Below are 21,576 nucleotides of genomic sequence, written 5' to 3'. Positions count from 1 at the left end.
TACCAAAACAATGAAGCTACGTTGTAAAAAGAAATAAATAAATGTAAAAAAATTCAGATTCCTTTTAAGATTTTAATCTGTTTTATTCTTAAAACACGTACTGGACGTATTTTCGCCGTGTAATTTTGAAAAAAAAAATTACTTTAACAAATGTATTTTTCTACATTTCTTCTTTTACAGTACGTGAAATTGTTAAAAAAAAAATGGCGGAAGTTCGCCGTGGTTTTTTTATATCACTTTTCTTTGGTGCTTCAGCGTAATTTTCCTTCTAGCACAAATTTGGCTGAATATCCCATTGAAACCTACAGCCTCTAAACAAATTCACTACTGCCGTAGCGTCAATAACCACATATACATTAAATGGATGAAGAATTTTGGACGCATCACTTTTCCAGCCATATCTGATTCTTCCCTGAAGTGTTACCCAAAGTTGAGGCCGAAAGAACGTCATTAGATTCAGTTGAATGAAACGTTCCCTTCGTTAGAACTAGAAGACCCGAACCTGTTCCAGCATGACGATGCCCCAGTGCACAAAGCCAGCTCCATGAAGATCTGCTTTGCATGAGTTGGAGTGAAAGATCTTCAATGACCTGCTATACTGAACTCCTTTTTGATGAATTGGAACCGCTGACTGCACCCCAGGCCTCATCACCTCACCTGACTTTCCTAACGCCAGTGTGGGGGAATGAGCACAAATCTCCAAGCGCACTCCAGAAATCTAGTGGAACATCTTCCCAGAAGAGTGGAGGTTAATGATAGCAGCAAATGGTGTATTTCCTTGTATAAGCCATTTTTAAATACAGAGATTGCTCGAGTGTTTTTTCTAGGAGCCGATTTACAGCATAGTATATGAAGTAATGATAAAAAAAAAAGGAAACAAAAAACCTCAACACACACGCAAGACGTTTTTAAGACTGTCGGAATAAAGGGCCATTCTCTGAGCCACACCGTATCTCAGAAGTGAACTGAAGAGGCTTTGAACTTCAATGCGGAGACGCAATCTCTGAAATCCTAAAGCGTATAAAATATAGAGGGGGGGTAGTAGGAGAAGAAGGGACATTGTCGCAAAAGGAAACGGCGAGCGAAACTGCGATAAGCTCACAGAAGAAGGAGCGGAGATGAAACGCCTCTTTAAACAAAGATAGACGTGTTCATATCCAAACAAAGCTGCAATCGGCGTGAGGGTGCGCGATGATCCCGAGGAAAGTGCGAACGCCCTATGAAGTCGCTCGTCTCCGCTCGTTGACCTCGGCAGCCGTAATGACGCGCACCTTAAGACGTTCCTGGAAACGTTCCTCTGTCAAACTTTTCTTTGACTAACTCTGTAAAGAAGGTTATTTTTCTGAGGTTTTTTTTCTTAATTTAAATCCTTTAATGATAAATTGTTAGAGAAGGACGCCAGATCCTGTTTTTGTTTCAGATAATGGAGCCTGTTGAATAGATTTTGATTCGAAGGTGCTAAAAACCAGATGATGCGACCGTTTAATATGTTCCGCGTCGAGGAAAAAGAGACTTCTGAGCTGCTGCCTGGTGATAATTTGCTTCTTTTATTCTATCTGTTCAATTGACAATTCAAGGCGAAGGATAAGAACAAAGTTCTGGGAGTCGGTGAAGTGGTTTTCTTCACGCTGTGCGCTTTTTTTCCCGAACTGAAGGATTGCGAAACATTTCAGAAACGGATTGCGGGAGAAAAAAAAAATCAAGGCCGAGGGGGATTTGAACTACGATCAGATCGACAGTACATGGTAATCGTTCATAACATATCGATCTTTTTTTTATTATTAACAGTGTCCAATTTTGCGTTCTGTGTTCGGATGCTATGTCGTGGCAGTTAACATCTCAAAAATAAGTTAAATTTCAATTCAATTATGTTAGAAAAATTACACAATCATTTGGTTTCATATAATAAAAGAAATGATACTAAGAAATGAATAAAAGTTGATAAAATTTTCATTTACAACACTGATGCTAAAAATACTGAAAACCAATACTAAGATCCACCGATACACAATTGTTCTTGAACATATTTTTACTAAAAAAACATTTATATTGGTCATCCCATTCCATAATTAATGTCCATTTGCTTGTTATAAAAACCTCAATTATAAGAAGATATTCCACTAGATTTTGAGTGTGCTTGTGGAGATTTGTGATAAGAAATAAATAAAATTTTATTGGTAAATGTCAGTTTAAAAAAAAATTATAATAAGGTCTAGTTTTATCTAATTATTAATTCTTTAAATTTGTATTAACTTTTTTTTTAACAATTTTATATTCATGTATTTATATATATATATATATATATATATATATATATATATATATATATATATATATATATATATATATATATATAGAGAGAGAGAGAGAGAGAGAGAGAGAGAGAGAGAGAGAGAGAGAGATAGATAGATAGATAGATAGATAGGTAGATAGATAGATAGATAGATATCATTTTTTTTTTTCCCAGTTCAAGAAAAAAATCCAAACCTAATTCTAATCATTTTTATTTATTGAATTATTTATATATTTCTCCTGATATCACAGCAATACAAGTCGAACACCAATCCCTAATCTTGGGGAAACAATGTACACTAGAAAATATGTTCTGCTCTATAAGCTGCTGCTTGTCAGTGTCTGTCTTTACTATTAAAAAGAAAAACACGATTTCTCCTGACATCAGTTCTTTATGGTGACTGTTCCCAGTCGAGGCACATCGTTCTCATGCAGAGATTTATCACGAAGTGAAGTCGATGCATACGCAGAACAGCCGAGCTCCTCCACGTGCGCCGAGGAGAAATGAAATATGGCCGATGTTGTAAAACATCTGCTGGCTCTGTAACCTCTTCCTCGCAGCGCGGCGCCGCGGTCTGCTCCCTGACTGACGGCGAAGGGGGATCGAGGAGGAAGATAGACGTCTGTGACCTTCGTGTCCTTCTTATTTGCTTGGTTTCCTTTCCGCTTCAATCTGAGCATCATCAGATCCCGAAAGAACTGTCAAACGTCTGTGTGTAGGTGTGTGTGTGTGTGTGTGTGTGTGTGTGTGTGTGTGTGTGTGTGTGTGTGTGTGTGTGTGTGTGATGGAAAGGGGGGGACTGAGCATCAATCAGTCAGGCCTTAGCATTTTTTATCGCCAGGCTTTTTGCAGCTCTTCCTTCTTATCACCTGACCCAGTTGTTCTGCTCTTCCAGTGGCTTAAGGTGAAACTTCTTAGAAAGATGGTCCAAAAAAAAAAAAAACTTGCAACTTTTCACAACTTGCAGGTCGTGCGAACACTTCCTGTGATTCATAAATCATTCTGACTGCGCTCATTATCCTTTGTAATTCACAACGCGATGCCTACTAAGCGTTTTTTCCGATGTCCCGACTGTTGATTGCTCGAACCTGATTGGCCAGAAGGCGTGGATTTACTTTCTAGAACAGCAGCTGGCACACTAGTTTCGAGTGTTAACACGAAACGGCGTCACGCAAAATCCATAAATAGGATCAAATACAAGGTCACCGTAGCAGGAAGGAGTCTCCAGTGTCAGTGAGGTAAAGCTGAGCATTTTAATTAGATGGAGAGATTTGGGTTTTCTCAGTGACATAAGATTAGATTATGGAGTGCTCGTTCTTTTGTGCTCTTTCACCCACAAGGACGTTAATAATACCAGGTACTGATGTAGGTGAGATGAGGAGGCCTGGGGTTCAGTCAAAATTTAAAAAATGTCAATTTCAAAGTTTAGTAAGGTTGAGCTCAATAGCAGGCCACTCGAGATCCACTTCAACCAATGGAAAGCAGATCTTCATGGAGCTGGCTTTGTGCACAGGGGCATCATCATGCTGGAACAGGTCTCCTAGTTTAAATTCAAAGACCTCCTATACAGTTGTTTGTCTTTTCTTGTAGCAGTTCTTGTAACAGGTGTCCCAATACTTTTGGCCATAAACAGTAAGTGTATTAGTGATTTTAAACAGCACCTTGTCCTTGATGCGTTTCCTTGTTTATTCCGTGACGCTGTGATGATCTGGCGGAGCGTTCCTAATTTCCCGTGCTGAAGCAAAGAAAATGACGTAAAAAAATAAACGTTGATGCTTTGTCACATGAGATTTTCCAGCCTGGTGTTAAAATGCAGTCTTAAATACAAATCCAAGCTGAGAGGCTGCCTGTTTAATCCTCCTGCAGCACCTATCTGTGTGTGTGTGTGTGTGTGTGTGTGTGTGTGTGTGTGTGTGTGTGTGTGTGTGTGTGCCATAGCCCCCCCCAGTTAAAATTCACATCGTCATCATCTGGGTGATATTATTTGAATTTGTTGAAAAAGCCGTGAAAAATGGAAAACTTTCAAGCTTTCATTCGATCGGAATTTTTCAAACGGAACGCACGGTCTGTGGCCAAAAGTATTGGGACACCTGGTGTTCCGAACGACCGTTCGTACCGCGAGTTTGTCCGTAGGTTGTTACTTTGTTCGTTATTGACTTCGCATATCTCCTAATGATGTAAAAGCTACAAATACTGTCGAATAAACAATAAAAATACTAAAACAAATCGAAATATTTTGTATTAAGTAATAAAAAATAAAAAAAGATTAATAATAAAAAACAAAAATTAATTCAAAAATTGTATTCACCGAGTCCTAGCTAGCGGGCGCTCTCCTCCGTTTTAAAGTTTTCCGACTCCGAACCAATTTTACTTTGAGGACGGGTTTGTTCGTATCTGCGAAGGTTTGTAAAGTGAGGAGCGTCTGTTCAGTATGTGGTTTACCACGAAGTTGAAGCTACACAATTGTACAGGATTTTCTAAAATATCTTAAAAAGAAATTCTACATCAAAATGTATTGGGTGGAAAATAAATGTAAAAATATATATATATATTTATTTTTTTGCACTGTGTGCCAATGTACAATTATTAGTATTAGTAGTGCTAGTAGTACATTACAAACTCTAGTGGAAAGTTAGCAATAGTCTGTCTCTTGCAAAAAAAATTTTAAAAAAAATTTCCAGTCTTAAAAAAATTCCTAAAAGTAAATAAAAATGCTCTTGAAACCCCCCGCTATACGCACCTGGAAACACCCAAGTGTCCTACATTTGCATACCGGCACCTGATTAGCTCTTTTGTTGTATAATGCAATAACTCCTGCGTCGTGTTCAGTGACAGCACACTAATTCCCCTCTAATGTGATTTTATGTTCTTTCGACGTCTTAAAAGAACGTGGGAAAAGCGTCTGAGTGCTCTGGAAATTTTTTTTTAATATGATCACACTATTTGACAGAAATCTATAATAAAAATATTGAATCATATTTTCATAACAAATGTACAATTCTTACAATTGTACGGAATCATACTTTATCGTTTGAGCTGGCATGTATTCCTTTGTCACCGTGTGTGCGTGTGTGTGCGTGTGTGTGCGTGTGTGTGCGTGTGTGTGTGTGTGTAGAAAGTCATGAGCCAAATCAGCCCAGGACCCAATATCCATATTCATTTCATGCAAAGATTGCGGTTGATAAAAATGGCCGATAAACACACACTCACACACACACACACACACACACACACACACACACACACACACACACGATGACCGCGTGCATTGTAGGCTAACCAAACACGCTTAATTGAGTCGCATCTGCACAGCCTGGGCAAGGTGAAAGGTGGATGTGCAAGTGTAATGATTGAATTGGTGCTGGTGTGTGTGTGTGTGTGTGTGTGTGTGTGTGTGTGTGTGTGTTTATGCGTCTACCCTCTTTCGCTCGCTCTCCATTCGGCTGGGGCCGAACTCGCAATGTTAAACGAGGCGAGTGTGTCCCCGAGGCAGAGAAGCAGCGGGAGAGGGGGAAGAAAAAGTCTTCTCTTGTGCTCTGAGGACGATGAGGGATATGATGATGTCGGAGAGACAGACAGTGAGAGAAAGAGAAGCGGACTCGCTTTGGTGTTGTTACCAGGAGTGTTTTATCTCGTACATTATTCACCAAGGAGTCTTTCATTTGTTTTTACTGAGAAACTACAATATAGAGAAACTGCTTTAATGCAAAAAAAAATAATCACACAAAAGAAACTAACATTTGAGCTTCTATGTTCTATGTATTAAGGTTAGCATGTGAAATTTGGAGCATCTTAGCGACGACGTGGGTTTTAAACGAACAGTTTCAGTTTTCAGTTTCACGTATATATTTGTTTTATTGATTTACGTATTCGAACAGAAACCTCAGAAGTACGTTAGCTAGGTTCTTGCTAGCATGAGTGATGTGTATTTGCATTGTTGAGACAGTGAACTGCATAATACTGTTCATGCTGTAGGCAGCCATTTTGATGGGATCACATGTTGGTTAAGGAGACACAAGTTACCAAGTCAGAATTCCTAGTCAGAGGAGTGAAATTACGAGTTGCAACATACAGTTTGATACTGTTTTTTTTTTTTTTATGAAGTGAACTTCACCCAGTACCTCGTCTCATATCGTCACATATATAATTGCCAAATTTGTAGCAATATGAGTCTTTATGTCAATATGAGGTTAATGATGGAGTTTTGCAGTGGAGTTTTGTGTTCATACATTTTCTTTATACGTCATTCCATTCATTCTTTTTTAGTAAGTGCTGGACAAGGACATGGTGGATGATTGGTGGATGATGGGAATTCTGGCTGGAAGGCAAGAATACATCCGGGATGGGATGTCAAACTATCATGGGGCTGTGCGTAGACATACTCATTCCCTCAGTCATTTAATTACACACTTATTCACACATTTATTCACACACTCATCCATTCTCTTACTCGCACCCATTCAATTACACACTCATTCACACACTCATCCATTCTCTCACTTATCAATTACTCACTCATTCACACACTCATCCATTCTCTCACTCATTAATTACTCACTCATTCACACACTCATCCATTCTCTCACTTATCAATTACTCACTCATTCACACACTCATCCATTCTTTCACTCATTCAATTATTCACTCATTCACACACTCATCCATTCTCTCACTCATTAATTACTCACTCATTCACACACTCATCCATTATCTCACTTATTCAATTATTCACTCATTCACACTCATCCATTCCCTCACTCATTAATTACTCACTCATTCACACACTTATTCACAAACTTATTCATTGTCTTACTCACACCATTCAATTACTCACTCATTCATTCTCTTACTTGTTGAATTATTTACTCGTTCATTCTCTCTCTCATTCACACCTTTACTCAAAAACATTCCTTCTCACACTCATTTAGTTACCAACTCATTTACACACTCATCTATTCTCTCTCTCACTCATTCACACACACATTTTCTTACACTCATTCACACAATTATTCATTCTCTTGCTTACTCATTCACACACGCAATTTCTTACACTCATTCACACCATAGCAAAACTCGACGTGAAGAACATCTGAAGTAAACGCAATGGAACCCAAGCAAAGTATCAAATGCGAGACTCGTGTTTAATCAACATTGTGATAGAAAAACACTCTACACTGTGAACTTTTATAAACACACAATGAGCCCTGACCTCAAACCCCAATGAGCCCTTTTGGATGAACTGGGTCCTCACCAAACATCTGTCCCTGATCTCACTAATGTTCTTGTAGCTGAATGATCACAATCCGCAAAATCATGCTCCAAAATCTGATGGAAAGACTGCAGAAGAGTGGAGGACTAAATCAAGAACGGAATGGTCACATGTCCCGAAACATTTGGCTGTGAATCGAAATCGGATTCAGACAAGCTTTCATTTTGTCAATATTCTCAAATACGACACGTCACATATTTCACAGAACAACACAGCGGCGCTTCTTCCCTGGAGATTACACTCCAGCAATCTGCACTTTGTTCTGCTTTTAAAAGGACGTACTTGAGCCGGAGCTCCACTCCGGGCCTTTTCCTCTAACGTCGATATTTAAATCACGCTCAGATCTCTGTTGTGATCTCTTTATTTTTTGGTAAAAACAACGATGGGGTGATGAGAGCGCAACAGAAAACAGCAATCGATGATCTCGGGGAGTGTAAGCTAGATTCCTAAGCAGTTTGCCCGCGAGATAAGATAAACTTCTTTTGACCCGAGAGATGAAGTTGCCATGGCGATCACAGAAGTCCACTCTGCTTATTGATATTTCGCTGATGTTACAAGGCAGCCGAGCAGATCGCGAGGTCCCGATAGCGCTGATTAATTAATACCAATATCGATCGGCCGGAGCGCGAGACGAGGCTGTTAAACCGTGAAGGCTGAAAGTCAATTGGTGCCGGCGGCAAGCCGGGTCGCTGATATCACGTGCTTAAACGTGGATTCTTGAACGCGTTTGTGCGGTTTGATCTGGACAATCGCGTACTTATGGTTGGGGAGGTTGAGAAATGAAGCCGAAGCCTCGGCAAACAGAGACGGACAATCCAAAGTTTACATTTACATCTTTGCTTATGATGTTGCGAACTTCTGACTATCACAGGACTGGCAAGAATTTAAAGAAAACTCTTTCTCTCTCCATCATGGCACCTGTTAATTGGTAGGAGGCAGCAAGTGAACATTCTGTCCTCGAAGTTGACGTGTTAGAAGCGGGAAAAACAGGCGAGCGTAAAGATTTGAGCGAGTTTGACAAGGGACGAATTGTGACGTCTAGACGACTGGGTCAGAGCATCTCCAAAACTGCAGCTCTTGTTGGCTGTTTCCGATCTGCAGTGCTCAGTATCAAAAGTACTCCAAGGAAGGAACAGTGGTAAACCGGAGACAGGGTCATTGATGCATTGATGTTAATCACGAATCAAGATTGTTTTGAAGCAAAAAGGAGACCAACACAATAACAGGCAGGTTGTCATAATGTTATGCCTGAGCGCTGTCAGACTCTATTTACGTTTATGACATATGGCAGATGCCCTTATCGAGAGTGACTTTTATCTCATACACCTCACAACTAAGCATCTAAGGGGTTAAGGGCCTTGTTTAGGGACTCAGGAGTGACAGCTTGGCGTGGCTGGGATTTGAACTCATGACCTTCGGATCCAAAGCCCAAATAAGCTACAACCTCCCTGTACAGTGTACAGTGTTTTGGTGTTACAAGCTTTCACACAGCGGGTGCCACCGACATGCAAACGCACCAGTTTCCTTTGTTCCAGTCCGAGACGTCAAAGTCGCAGCCAAACAAAACATCAAAGCCTAGAGCAAAACAAAAACGTCCGCTGAGTCCTGGGCTGAGGAAATGACTATTACGGCTCACGTGGTCGGGTGCTGTGCGAGGCCTGTGAACACTCGCGTGAGTGGAGGTCCTAGTCTCTGAAACATCAGAGAAGTTGAAAACCGGCCTTGTGCATGCGGGAATTAAGTCAAGTCACTGCATTACATTTGATTTGTTCTAAAAAAATCATAGAATGCAGTTCGAGCAAAAAAAACCAAACATCAACAGTCAAGATAAGATTTTTTTTAGATCCTTCATGTCCAGCAATAGTACGAAAACAGTAAGAAAACATTTTCTTCTAGTCCGTCCCACTGTGGCTTTCAGAATCCTGTTCTTGGTTGACCCGAACGAAAACTTCTTCCCCCAGATCCTGTACAACATCGATGTTTTGTGTGTTCTTAGTTGCTTTTCTACTCATCACAAGTGAACAGAGTGGCTATTTTTAGTTACTGCTTTCCTGTCAGTTTATTATTATCGCCTCCAACACTAGATGTGAACATTACCTGAAGCTCTTGACCTTTACTTGCATGATATACATGTCTTCTGCTGATGACTGTCTGGTTGGACGAGCGCATGATCGTCAGCATGTAGAAGATGGTGAACTGTTGTTATGAACAGAGCAATGAATAATAAATAACAGACACATCGGGCTGCTACTTGCTTTATAATGCGTTACAAACCCTACATCCACTATATGAAGAAAAGTATGTGGACACCAGAGTTTTCCAGCCGTATGTGGTTCTTCCTAAACCACAAAAAAATAGGATGTCGTAGCATTACGTTTTCCCTTCACTAGACCTAAACATGTTCCAACATCAAAATAGCACAGCTTTATGAAAATATGCTTTACATGGGTTGGAGTGGAAGATCTAAAGTGGCCTGCTATAGAGCTCTGACCTCATACCTACCAGGGTTGCAAAAATCCAGGCATTTTCCAAACTGGAAACTTTCAATGGGAATTAACAGGAATATCTGGGAATTAACAGGAATTAATCGGAATGAACTGGGTAATCTTAGTTAAAACAACCAGATTTAATGCAATTTCAGTAGAACGTCTACCCTTATTGAGACCACGCCCCCTACATGCACTGCACATTCCTCCATAACATAACACACGTCATTTCTTGAATCCTGCACACAAAATAAATGTCAAAAAAATGCCCATCTTGGTGAGTGTTCAAGTAAATTACATAAATATACAAAAAATTATGTTCGAAACATCCTTGTGCTGTGTGTCAACATACAACAATTAAATTAAAGTCAAAAATGTCATTTTTCCAAAAATCTGTCTTAGTTTGCAAAATGTTTATATTTATGTTTGTATATGATACAAGTTATATACATTTCTCCAACTTTTTAATGAATTTCCACGAATAAATTGGAACACTGACTGCACCCCCAGGCCTCCTCACCTCACCTACATCAGCACCTGACTATACCACCGCCCTTGTGGTGTGAATGATCATCTCCACAAAATCTAGTGAAGCATCTTTCCAGACGAGTGGAGGTTTATACACCAGCAAATGGCGACTAAATGTGGAATGGGATGTTCAGAAAGCACATCAGAATCCGTACAGCTGTATTCACGACGTTAGCAATCAGCATTACTTATGAGTAACGTGAATCCGAATGCTTTGGGGAATGTTGCGAGCGTGTTAGATGCTTATGAAAAGTCTCTGATGGGCAAACGGAGGCAGGGGCTATAAATAGAGCTGGGGGATATATTGTGAGAGGATTCTGACTCACGGGATTCTTTACAGCCGAATTCAGGAAAAAGGAAGATAAAGTGGAAACTATGGCCGGAAGTGACCTCGATCACCTTTTCGAAAGCAGTGCCCGCTGCCCATCGCCCTCTGCACATCCCATCGCACATTGCAGACATATTTCTACCAGGCGTTTAATTTTTCCAGCTGCGTGCCTGACACCGTCCCCTATGAAATACGCCGCTCACGAGCGTTCGGGTTTTTCCGACCGGACGTGCCATCACTGCAGAGCAGGCGGCCGGTGATAATAATAACAATAAAAACAAATAATCTCAAATGAATAGGCGGGTGAGATAAAAAAATGACAAATTGTCTTGATAGCGCTCGGCTTCGCATTTGCATAGCTCATTTGCATAGCTCATTTGCATGGGATAATATGGCGGCCTGTCGAGCGCACAGACGCTGAGGGAGACGCTGCTTTCCCCCGAGCGAGAGCTGAGCCCGTGCTGGGTGTCAGCAGATGCCACCGGGAAGCGAGTGCACTCGGTGCGACGTAAATGGAGATGGGAGACTCATCGGCGGTGTAGGAAGCGCCACTCCAGCACGATCTCTGGTCGAACGAGAGCCACTTTCACGGAGGACCAGATGTTGAAATCGATGCACATCATCTTTGTTCATTTTGTTTGGAAAAAACATATTTGGTAACCTCTATTTGGAAATATGGGGCTGCGAAGAAATACACAAAATTCACAAATAATCAAGGGAGCACAACCCAAAACATTTACAGTGGTCACTGTAAGTGGTTCCAGAAATATCTTTGTGCATAACTTTTTGTTTACCCATCACATATAACATTTCTTTTTTGGACTACTGACGCATTTCTCCCATTGGTTAAGTGTAGCTGGTTCCACAAAGCACTGCCTCTGCTCCAGCCAATCAGATTTATTTCAGTAATTCATCCAATCGCAATGCTCACACATTATGTCATATCAATATTGTGTTAAAATATCAAGCTCAATCAAGTCACCATACACTTTTCTGGGATGGTCTAAATATTTGTAGTGTTAAGTTTAAAAAAAAAAAAAAAAGAAAATGTTATCTTTAACTAATAACAAACTTGCTAACATTTTATTTCTTGATTTTTTATTTACTGGTTTTTATTTATTCATTACATGTTTATTGTATAGTTATACTAAATATATTGAATGCAAAAACAATGTTTGCTTTTTTATATTAACAAAATATCAACAATTTAAAAAGAACTGAGAGAAATTATTTAAATAATTAAATAAAATATAAATATATATGTACAGTTTGCCATTTATCATTTTTGATTATCAAATTAGGATTTACAATTGTGTAGAAGCAGTGAATTCAGGACTTCCTGTGTGCTCTCTGAACTCACACCTAAACTTCTACCCAATCACAATCCAGTATATATATATATATATATATATATATATATATATATATATATATATATATATATATATATATATATATATACATACATACATACATACATACATACATACACACTTTTTTTTTTTTTTTTTTTTAGATGACATTTGAGATGGCCATTTTTGTGTTATGTTAGCAAATTATTAGTTAGAAAGATATTACTAAAAACAGATATTCAAATATAGATTTTTATTTATTTATTTATTTTTTATTTAGTTAACACTTGGGCTATTGTATATTGCTGTCATTTTCTAAGGAAGTCTGTATATCCTGATGCCTAAATATTATTATAAATACACACATGCACTTTGGGCTACAAATACATTTACCGGTAATAAATTAAATTGCAGGAAGAAAATAATTTATAAAATAAAATAGTTTGATAGTTTGAAAATGATGTCAGTCCTGCAGTTTATTAGGATGAGTCACTCACACACACACACACACACACACACACACACACACACACACACACACACACACACACACACACACACACACAGAAGCACTATCATGCCACCCTGACATCCAATCCATTACAATAAGCATCTTAAACACACACACACGGTTATGACATCCGTTTGACGTAGGAATCCATCCATTATAATAAGCGTCTTAACCACTTACACACACACACACACACACACACACACACACACACACACACACACACACACACACAGACAGAATTGTGCCACCCGCTCTGACATAGGAACCCATCCATTACAATAAGCATCTTAAACACACTCACACACACCCCCACAAAATGACACGTTGGCAGCCGAGTCAGCAACACACTCTGGCAGTGGCGTTTGGAGTTGTGTGTGATAAATCCCATGCAGAGATGTGAGTGTGAGCTGACAGGCCCGGCTGCGCTCTGGCGTGACATCATCGGCTCGTGTGTTACAGCGCGGACTCTATGAAGTCAGAGTGACGGATTATTACACACGCCATTACCACGAGAGAGGGGCTCACACTGCGTTGCACTACTGCACTGCACTACTGCACTACTGCACTTCACCTGGCTCTTCCATCATCTACAGTACACACAGTTCTGAGCATCGCTGGAAATTGATAGTGATAAAGCATTGAGAACTTCCGTGTGTGTGTGTGTGTGTGTGTGTGTGTGTGTGTGTGTGTGTGTGAATGTGTTGTGTTTAAAAAATTGGGGGAAAATCTGGGGACTTTCTAACTTTTCCAAATGATTATACCAAGATCTATTTATCGATCCACATATACGTGTGTGTAAATAGATATTTGCATTATTATTATAATTATTAGAATCATCATTACTATTATTATTATCATTATTATTGGCTAATTATAATGATTTTAAACCCAAACTGTAGAATTTGATCTAAAATGATTTATTAATTTATTACTATTTCAATACAATAAAAACCATAATGATGCAGAAAAATATTCAAAAATTATACCCAAAAAAATTATTATTATTCATATTACAGAATTCCGGGACCTTTCGCCTGATTATGAAGAATTTAAAAACAAAAAATAAATAAATAAAAAAAATAGATTGTACCAACAGATAATAAAAGTATAATGAAGCAATTCTGTATTCTTTATGGTTGAGGAAATAATCCGAGAGATCAAAAACGTTTGGTTTTATCGAATATCAAATTATTGCTGATATCCGCGATACATTTATCCGAGATATACGCAAATATGTAGTAATCTTTTTAACAATTGTTCAATAAATGAATAAACCGTTTACATGTGCCAAGCGCAGAACATCATGAGATATACAGTATAAGGAGGAATCTTGTGGACACCTTCACATTTAGCCTCATTTGTTGGTATAATTCCTTCCATGATGTTAGATTTTGGAGTGTGGTTGTGGAGATTTTGTGCTCATGCAGACACGAGGGTGTTAGTAAAGTCAGGTACTGATGTAGGTGAGATGAGGAGTTCTGGGGGGCAGTCAGCCTTCACATTCATCCTAAAGGTGTTTAATAGGTTTGGAGCTCTATAGCAGGAGATCTTCCACTTCCAGCCATTCAAAGCAGATCTTCATGGGGTTTGTGCACAGGGGCATCATCATGCTGAAACAGGTTTGGGTCTCCTAGTTGAAATGAAGCTTGGTGAAGAACCATATGACTGATGAAATCAGGTGTCCCAAAGCTTTTGCCCATACAGTGTGTTACACCACAAGTCAGACACTACCAAGTGTTATGTTGCCATACTGAAGGCATTTCTTTGTCTTTCCTAAAGTCTACAATTGTTTGCGTGTTCACTGATGACGTCATGCTTTTTATCCGTTTAGAGTTACTGTACGTTTAGAATCGGAGAAATTGTGGAATCCGGAAACATAAAGAAACGGAAATTCCTTTGGAACTGCGAATGCTTACATACAAACATCTCGACTATTTTTCAACTTCATAAAAAAACGAAAATATTCTATAATTCAAAAATATTCTAGTGTTAGTGCCTGTGTAGAATAACTAAAAAATCAATACATTTCACTTAGAAAGAATGTTTGGGTTTCAACCGCCGCTCCTTTGCACGCCTCTGTTTTCTTACAGCTTCCCGGAAAACTTGCTGACACTGGAAACTCCTTCCTTCGATATTAAATAATGTGCTACTTACAGAAAACCAATCACCTTTCATAGGTTTTCTCATGTCTTTCTCTATTTGCTCATATTTAGGCTTAGATTATACACTTACTATAGAAACAATAACGCATTTCAGTAAAAGTGTACTGAGACCTGCATTGGCTTACAAAAAAAAAATAAATAAATAAAATAATCAAGCGACGATCAGATCATATCGACCAATCAGGGTTGAGATTTCAGAAGTGCTGCAGTGTAAATCTACATGCACGTGCAAGTCCTTCATACGCTAATGCTCGTGACCTTCTGCCTCATACGCTCCTGCATGAAAAGGAAAGAATGATGAGGTTGGAAATAAATATCTTGGAATATCTTTCTTTTCCCTCAATGAAACGATGAAACCGGGGTTCATCATTCTATCGCACATATCCATGTTGCGTCTTTGATGTTTTTGGCTGCTTTCCAGGATTAAAACAGACTAAAACTGGCATCTGTGCACATCTGGGTGCAGCCTTTTTCTGAAATAAAACAGTATCAAAGAAACTGATGCAGAGGATGATAAAATTTGTAAAAGACCTGCAATACAGTAGAGGAAGCGATGGGGGCGATGTTGCACATTTACACACACTCACTGCAAGATAGCATGTATTGGGATAATGTCGGATTTTGACATGATGGAGATGCGTTCCCATGACGTCGTTACTGGAATATATTGTAAGTGGAGACATTAGACAAATATATAGTTCTTTAATTGTGTATGTCTCTGTGTTTATAGATAATTTTTTTTTTACAGGCGCATACAAAAAAAAAATATTTATTTGATTTATTGCAAACCTGTAAAACACGCAAATAAAAATAAACTCTTTCCATTCGCATTCTAAAAAAAATCAAAAAAATTTATTATTCGAAAAAATTATTCGTAGTATTTGTGGCACGCAATGAATACGATATAATAGTCAGAGACAGTAAAGAAATCAGATGCAAAGGGGAAAAAAATCAAGGTGTGACGAAAGGAGAAAGAGAAAAAAAAAAACATAATTTATCATGCCATTATCGGAAAATCCGAGGCGAGCTAATCAAGGAGCACTGAGTGACTATTTTTTGCCTTATCATCCAAAGTGGTGGAAACGGAGAAGGGCTGAATTATCAGGCGGCTGCAGATTGCCAGCCCGGAATTTTAATGGTAATAATCGGGGGGCCTGTGATGGTATATCTGGCAGCTCCTATCTTTCCCATTATCGCCTTCTATCTCGCCGGCCATCGGAGCAAATTAATGGCGCTCTTTCGCCATCTCCTTTTTTTATCGCCGCTCCGAGAGCCACCCCGGGGGGATAGGAATAAGCAAAAATATTAAAATGCTGCATGAATCACAATTGAAGATAACGGGCGGCCTGAAAGTTGTGTGAAGAGGGGGGGGATTGGGGGTATGATGATGATGAGGTGCTGGGTGTCAGGGCCATTTGATTTTTTTTTTCTTTTTCGTCCTTCAGGATGATTCTGCAGCGGTGACTTTCCTCTACTATGAAATTATATCTCCTTTATTTTAGATTTTGTACGCCGTACGACTCTCGTACACTCTGTGTGTGTGTGTGTGTGTGTGTGTGTGTGGGTGTGTGGGTGAGTGTGTTAGTCCCACTATACATCATTGCACTCCCCTTTCTTCTTTACACCTCATCTCATCATCCCAAACACATTTAACAGTGAAATTGCTCACAGCCGTATCAGAAAGATGGACTGGAGCGTTACTGATCGAGAGCATGTCCTCGCCGTCTGGTATTCCGGATTCACGTCGGTGCTGTGAGCATTTCATACGGACTCCTTGTTCTTGTCAATTCGTAAAGCACTGAACTTCACGTCCAATAAATCTCCGAGTCGGAGGTAAACTTTAGAGCTTTTTTACACAACAGTTCACACAAAAAATCGAATGCGTTTTACGTGAAACAAATTGATGCACGGAATCCAGACTGTACGCGTGTCTGAATGCAAACACAGAAGTAGGAAGCAAACTTACACACACACACACACACACACACACACACACACACACACACACACACACACACTTATACAGCTTCAAGACTACTGTAACACGATCAGTGAGAGCACAGAGTCGAGGAGTCCTGCGGGTGAGTTTAACCTGTCCCTCCAAACAAACCAGTACACACACGTGCACACACACACACACACACACACACACAGATAGACTTTCTACAGCTTCAAGTCTACTGTAACACAATCAGCAAAAGGACAGAGGACTCAAGGAGTCCTGCGGGAGAGATTAACCTGTCCTCAAAACAACCCAGAACACATAAAACACACACACACACACACACACACACACACACACACGCTCCCTTTAAGGCCAAACATCAAACATGACAAAAGCATCTAAGTGCATCTAATCTCACCAATCACTCGATCACAAGCCTAACGCACTAAATTAATAAACTTCAATAAAAAAAAGGCATTTTATACACAATTATTTGTATATTTCATATCTGAGATTAGTTGCAAGAAACGGATGATGATAAAAGAAAAAAGTCTAAACATCTTTTAGCTGTTTTACGTGATTGTTTCTGAGCGTTTTAGAAGATCGAGGTACAAAATAAAAAAAATTAAAAACCAAGGAAAATAGTTTTACATTGATTTTGCAAAATCAAACAGATGTGAAATGTAGTGGTCATAATAATAATAATAATAATAATAATAATAATAATAATAGGAAAAGGAAAAATATTATTATAATTCAGTTTTTGTATTGCCATAATGAAGTGTTTATAATAATAATAAAAATAATAATAATACAATTAAATAATGATAGTAATACTACTAATTTCATTGTATTATATTCTTGATTATCATATAATACAATCATAATTTTGATTATTATTATTATTGTTATTATTATTAGCATCATCATCATCATCATCATCGCTGAAGTTTTCTCATCTCCCAATGATATGTTTCTGTGTGTGTGTGTGTGTGTGTGTGTGTGTGTGTGTGTGTGTGTGTGTGAGTTCTCCATTCTATAAATGTATTTAAATAGGTCGTTTCCTCCACAGCACGTGACCACTAGGCTTTCAACTCCTCCAGCATAAATACTTATTTTTTAAAGTTTATATTACAATTAAATAATAAATAAATATATACAATATATAAAAATAATAAAATAAAATAAAATAAAGTCTTTGTTGGACTCTGAAATGATGCCCGGATTTTACACACTACTGAACTGTAACACAGTGTTGCAGGTTTAATCCACACAGAAAAACAAAACTAACAAATAAACAAACAAATAAACAAACAGCAGCAGCAGCAGCAGCACCTGCACAGAGTCTCAGCTCTCAGCAACTTGTCCGCTTTTCTTTTCTCCTTCATTTCTTTCTAAACCAACTTTTTTCTGTTCGAGATAAACGGAGCTGAACCCGAATTATGAAACAGGAGTAAATAAAAGGAAGGCACTTACGTTTAATCTGCCGCGGGTTGCTCTGCTTTCTGCGGGACATGGCTGCTGGGAAGCCGGTGCTAACGGGGACACCGAGCCGGGCGACGGTGCATCCAAGAGCCGGAGAGTCGCTGAAGAAGAGCGGGAGGGGAGAGAAGGGAGTGAAGGCGTGTGTGTCGTGCGCACTGTTTCTTCTTGTGCCTCTCCTCCTACTCCTCCTTCTCTCTCTCTCTCTCTCTCTCTCTCTCTCTCTCTCTCGCTCTCTCTGAGGTAAGGGAGTGAGGGAGGGACGCTGCACGGTGCGCCGCTCCGCCGGAACTGACTGAGGAGGTGAAGGCGTTTCGCGGTTTTGTTTTTGAAGATAAGGTTTGGGCCTCACCGCGCACCGTATACGAACTTTACTTTAAACTGCGCGTGCGGTCCAAATACTGACAACATAATTATACCATGGATTTACAGTAGATTATAGTAGTCTGTCTGTCTGTCTGTCTGCGTGTCTGTCTGTCTGTCTGTCTGCCTGTCTGTGTGTCTGTCTGTGTGTCTGTGTCTGTCTGTCTGTCTGTCTGTCTGTCTGTCTGTGTCTGTCTGTCTGCCTGTCCGTCTGTCTGTGTCTGTGTGTATCTGTCTGTCTGTCTGTCTGTCTGTCTGTCTGTCTGTCTATCTTTGTCTGTGTGTCTATCTGTCTGTGTGTCTGTGTGTCTATCTGTCTGTCTGCCTGTCCATCTGTGTGTGTCTGTCTGTCTGTCTGCCTGTCTGTCTGTCTGTCTGTGTCTGTCTGTCTGTCTTTGTCTGTGTGTCTATCTGTCTGTGTCTGTCTGTCTGTCTGTCCATCTGTGTCTTTGTCTATCTGTAGGTCTGACTGTCTGTCTGTTTGTTGGTCTTTTTGTCTGTCTGTCTGTTTGTCTCTGTTTGTCTGCCTGGTTGTCTGTCTGTTTGTCTGCCTGTTTGTTTGTTATGTTAACATTATTCATTCTGAACTATAGACTACACAGGAGGCACCATATAACATCCAATTAACACTCCGCTGACCAAAACAGATGGATGGATGGATGGATGGATGGATGGATGGATGGATGGATGGATAGATAGATAGATAGATAGATAGATAGATAGATAGATAGATAGATAGATAGATAGATAGATAGATAGATAGATAGATAGATAGATAGAAAAAAAACGAATTTTGTAATTACAAAAAAGATCATTGTTGTTTTTGTTTGTTTGTTGGCTTTTTTAAACATCTATTTTATTGTTAAACCTATACAAACACCTCATTTTATTATAAAGAATTATGAAGAAGGTACTATATTATAATACTATTGATAATAATAATAATAATACGTCCATACATAAACACATACACTTAGAATAATCAAGAAAATAGAAATAATATTATATTTGTTTAATTGCTAAAGAGCTTAAAAAAACATTTGCAGAGACGAGAGAGATAATCATCGCTTATACTAGTGGAAGGCCGTACATTTCACACGTAGGCCTTTAGCGTCCTACCTGTCAATTAATCCACCTCTTAATACCTTCATTATGATGTCACGGTTATGGAAACCATAAATTTTAAACAATAACACAGCTTCTAAAGCAAAAACCCACTTAACACTATACAAACAGTCTCCTTTCACTGCAGCCGCAGCTGCACTGCCTGCATACTTTACATCATCTCTAACAGAAGCATCAATATTAATCTCATAAAATAAACCTGGGTTCTCACTGCTTTTTTGTGCATTTTTTCTTTACGGTTCCCTGTGGGTTTGAAATTAAGGCAAATTGTGTGTTGTGCAAATTCTACAGGAAAAAAAACCCTCAAAATTATAAATGGTTCATAAAAAAGCTTAACAACTGTTTTCTCACGATGTCCAGCTGTTCTTGAGAAGTCCGTCTTGCGAATGGCTCTGTAAGTGTATCTGCGACCAGATCAATTTCATCTTCTCTTATAGTAATTGTGGAGGGAAAAACAGCTACTGTATTAAATCTCAGTGGTGGATAAAGTACACAAACCATGTACTTAAGTTAAATAGAGATACAGTAGATAAAATATTATTACAGTAAAAGTAAAAATGCTCCCTGTAAACTTTCACTGGAGTAAAAGAACAAAAGTATTTTCCTTCAAATGTACTTAAGTGTTCAAAGTGCTATTATTTATTATGGCTATAATGTTCCTATTGTCATTTTTATCACAAGACTCTTTGCTTAATCAACTCAGTTTATGTAAAAAAAACTCTAATGTTACTCTCAGCACACCAATCTATTAATAGAATGATATTAATGAGTCAAACACTGATTGATATCTATCAAATTATCATGAACCCTAATCCTTCTTTTTAACTATTCTAAAAAAATTGTGCAAATAAGGCCATGGATGTTGTGACAAGTTGGAGTTTCGTCCATTATTTAGTCCTCTCAAAATCTTCTGCTTTGAATGCAAATTAATTTTAAAGGCACAAAGTTTATTAACGCGTGATTAATGCAGTGTGCATTTCTGTGACCATTTTTATTAAAAATATCAATAAATAAATATAAAGAGGTCAAATTATAACCTTCAACACAACACACATTTATTCACAGCATCCGTTTTTTACTCAAATATAAAAAAATGATTAAACTCCACTAAAATATACATTTTAATCACAAAACTTTTGTTTTACTAATGCGCCAAGTCTCAAATAAACCACCAAAATCCACCATGGTGCACACATCCGGCAATTAAAACCGTCCCTGTGGAAACATAGCAATAGTTCTATTTTCCATTAATTTAAAACAACATAATTACTTAAAAAAAATTTACAAGCTTATTTTGTCTTTATGCTTTATGTTTAGTTTGGTTTCACTAATATTAAACATACATTTTTATAAAGCATCAATATTCATCCATGCACATATTGATTATACTATTCAAAACTTAAAAAGGTAGTGAAACATTTCAGTGTATTTTTAATTTTTTTTAAATTATTTTAAATCAAGTTTTTGTGTGGGACTTAGCACCCTTTTTTAGTACAGAATTTATTAGAGATTTTTATTTAATAAATTATGCATTATTAGGTCAGGGAAAAAAAATATATATATATATATATATATAAACATAATTACATATAACTTTTTCTGATAAAATATAAATAAATAGATAATTACATAATACAAATAGATAAATAAATAAATAAATAAATAAATAATACATTATTATTATTATTATTATTATTATTATTATTATTATTATTATTATTATTATTAT

General features: G+C 38.2%; 1 protein-coding gene across 1 annotated transcript in view; it reads right to left on the bottom strand.

The window, feature by feature from the left end:
* The window catches only part of zfpm2a (zinc finger protein, FOG family member 2a), a 165,216-nt gene extending 146,544 nt beyond the window's left edge, over positions 1-18,672 (bottom strand). The window contains exon 1 of the mRNA XM_046833397.1: positions 18,354-18,672. Within this exon, the coding sequence (XP_046689353.1) occupies positions 18,354-18,393 (40 nt within the window). The 5' untranslated portion in view covers positions 18,394-18,672. The remainder of the gene's footprint in view (positions 1-18,353) is intronic.
* Positions 18,673-21,576: the final 2,904 nt, after the last annotated feature.

Source organism: Silurus meridionalis, chromosome 21 (genome assembly GCF_014805685.1).
Source record: "Silurus meridionalis isolate SWU-2019-XX chromosome 21, ASM1480568v1, whole genome shotgun sequence".
NCBI classification, from domain to species: domain Eukaryota; kingdom Metazoa; phylum Chordata; class Actinopteri; order Siluriformes; family Siluridae; genus Silurus; species Silurus meridionalis.
The sequence above is the reverse complement of the archived record's forward strand: the minus strand, read 5'-3'. Positions and strand labels throughout refer to the sequence as shown.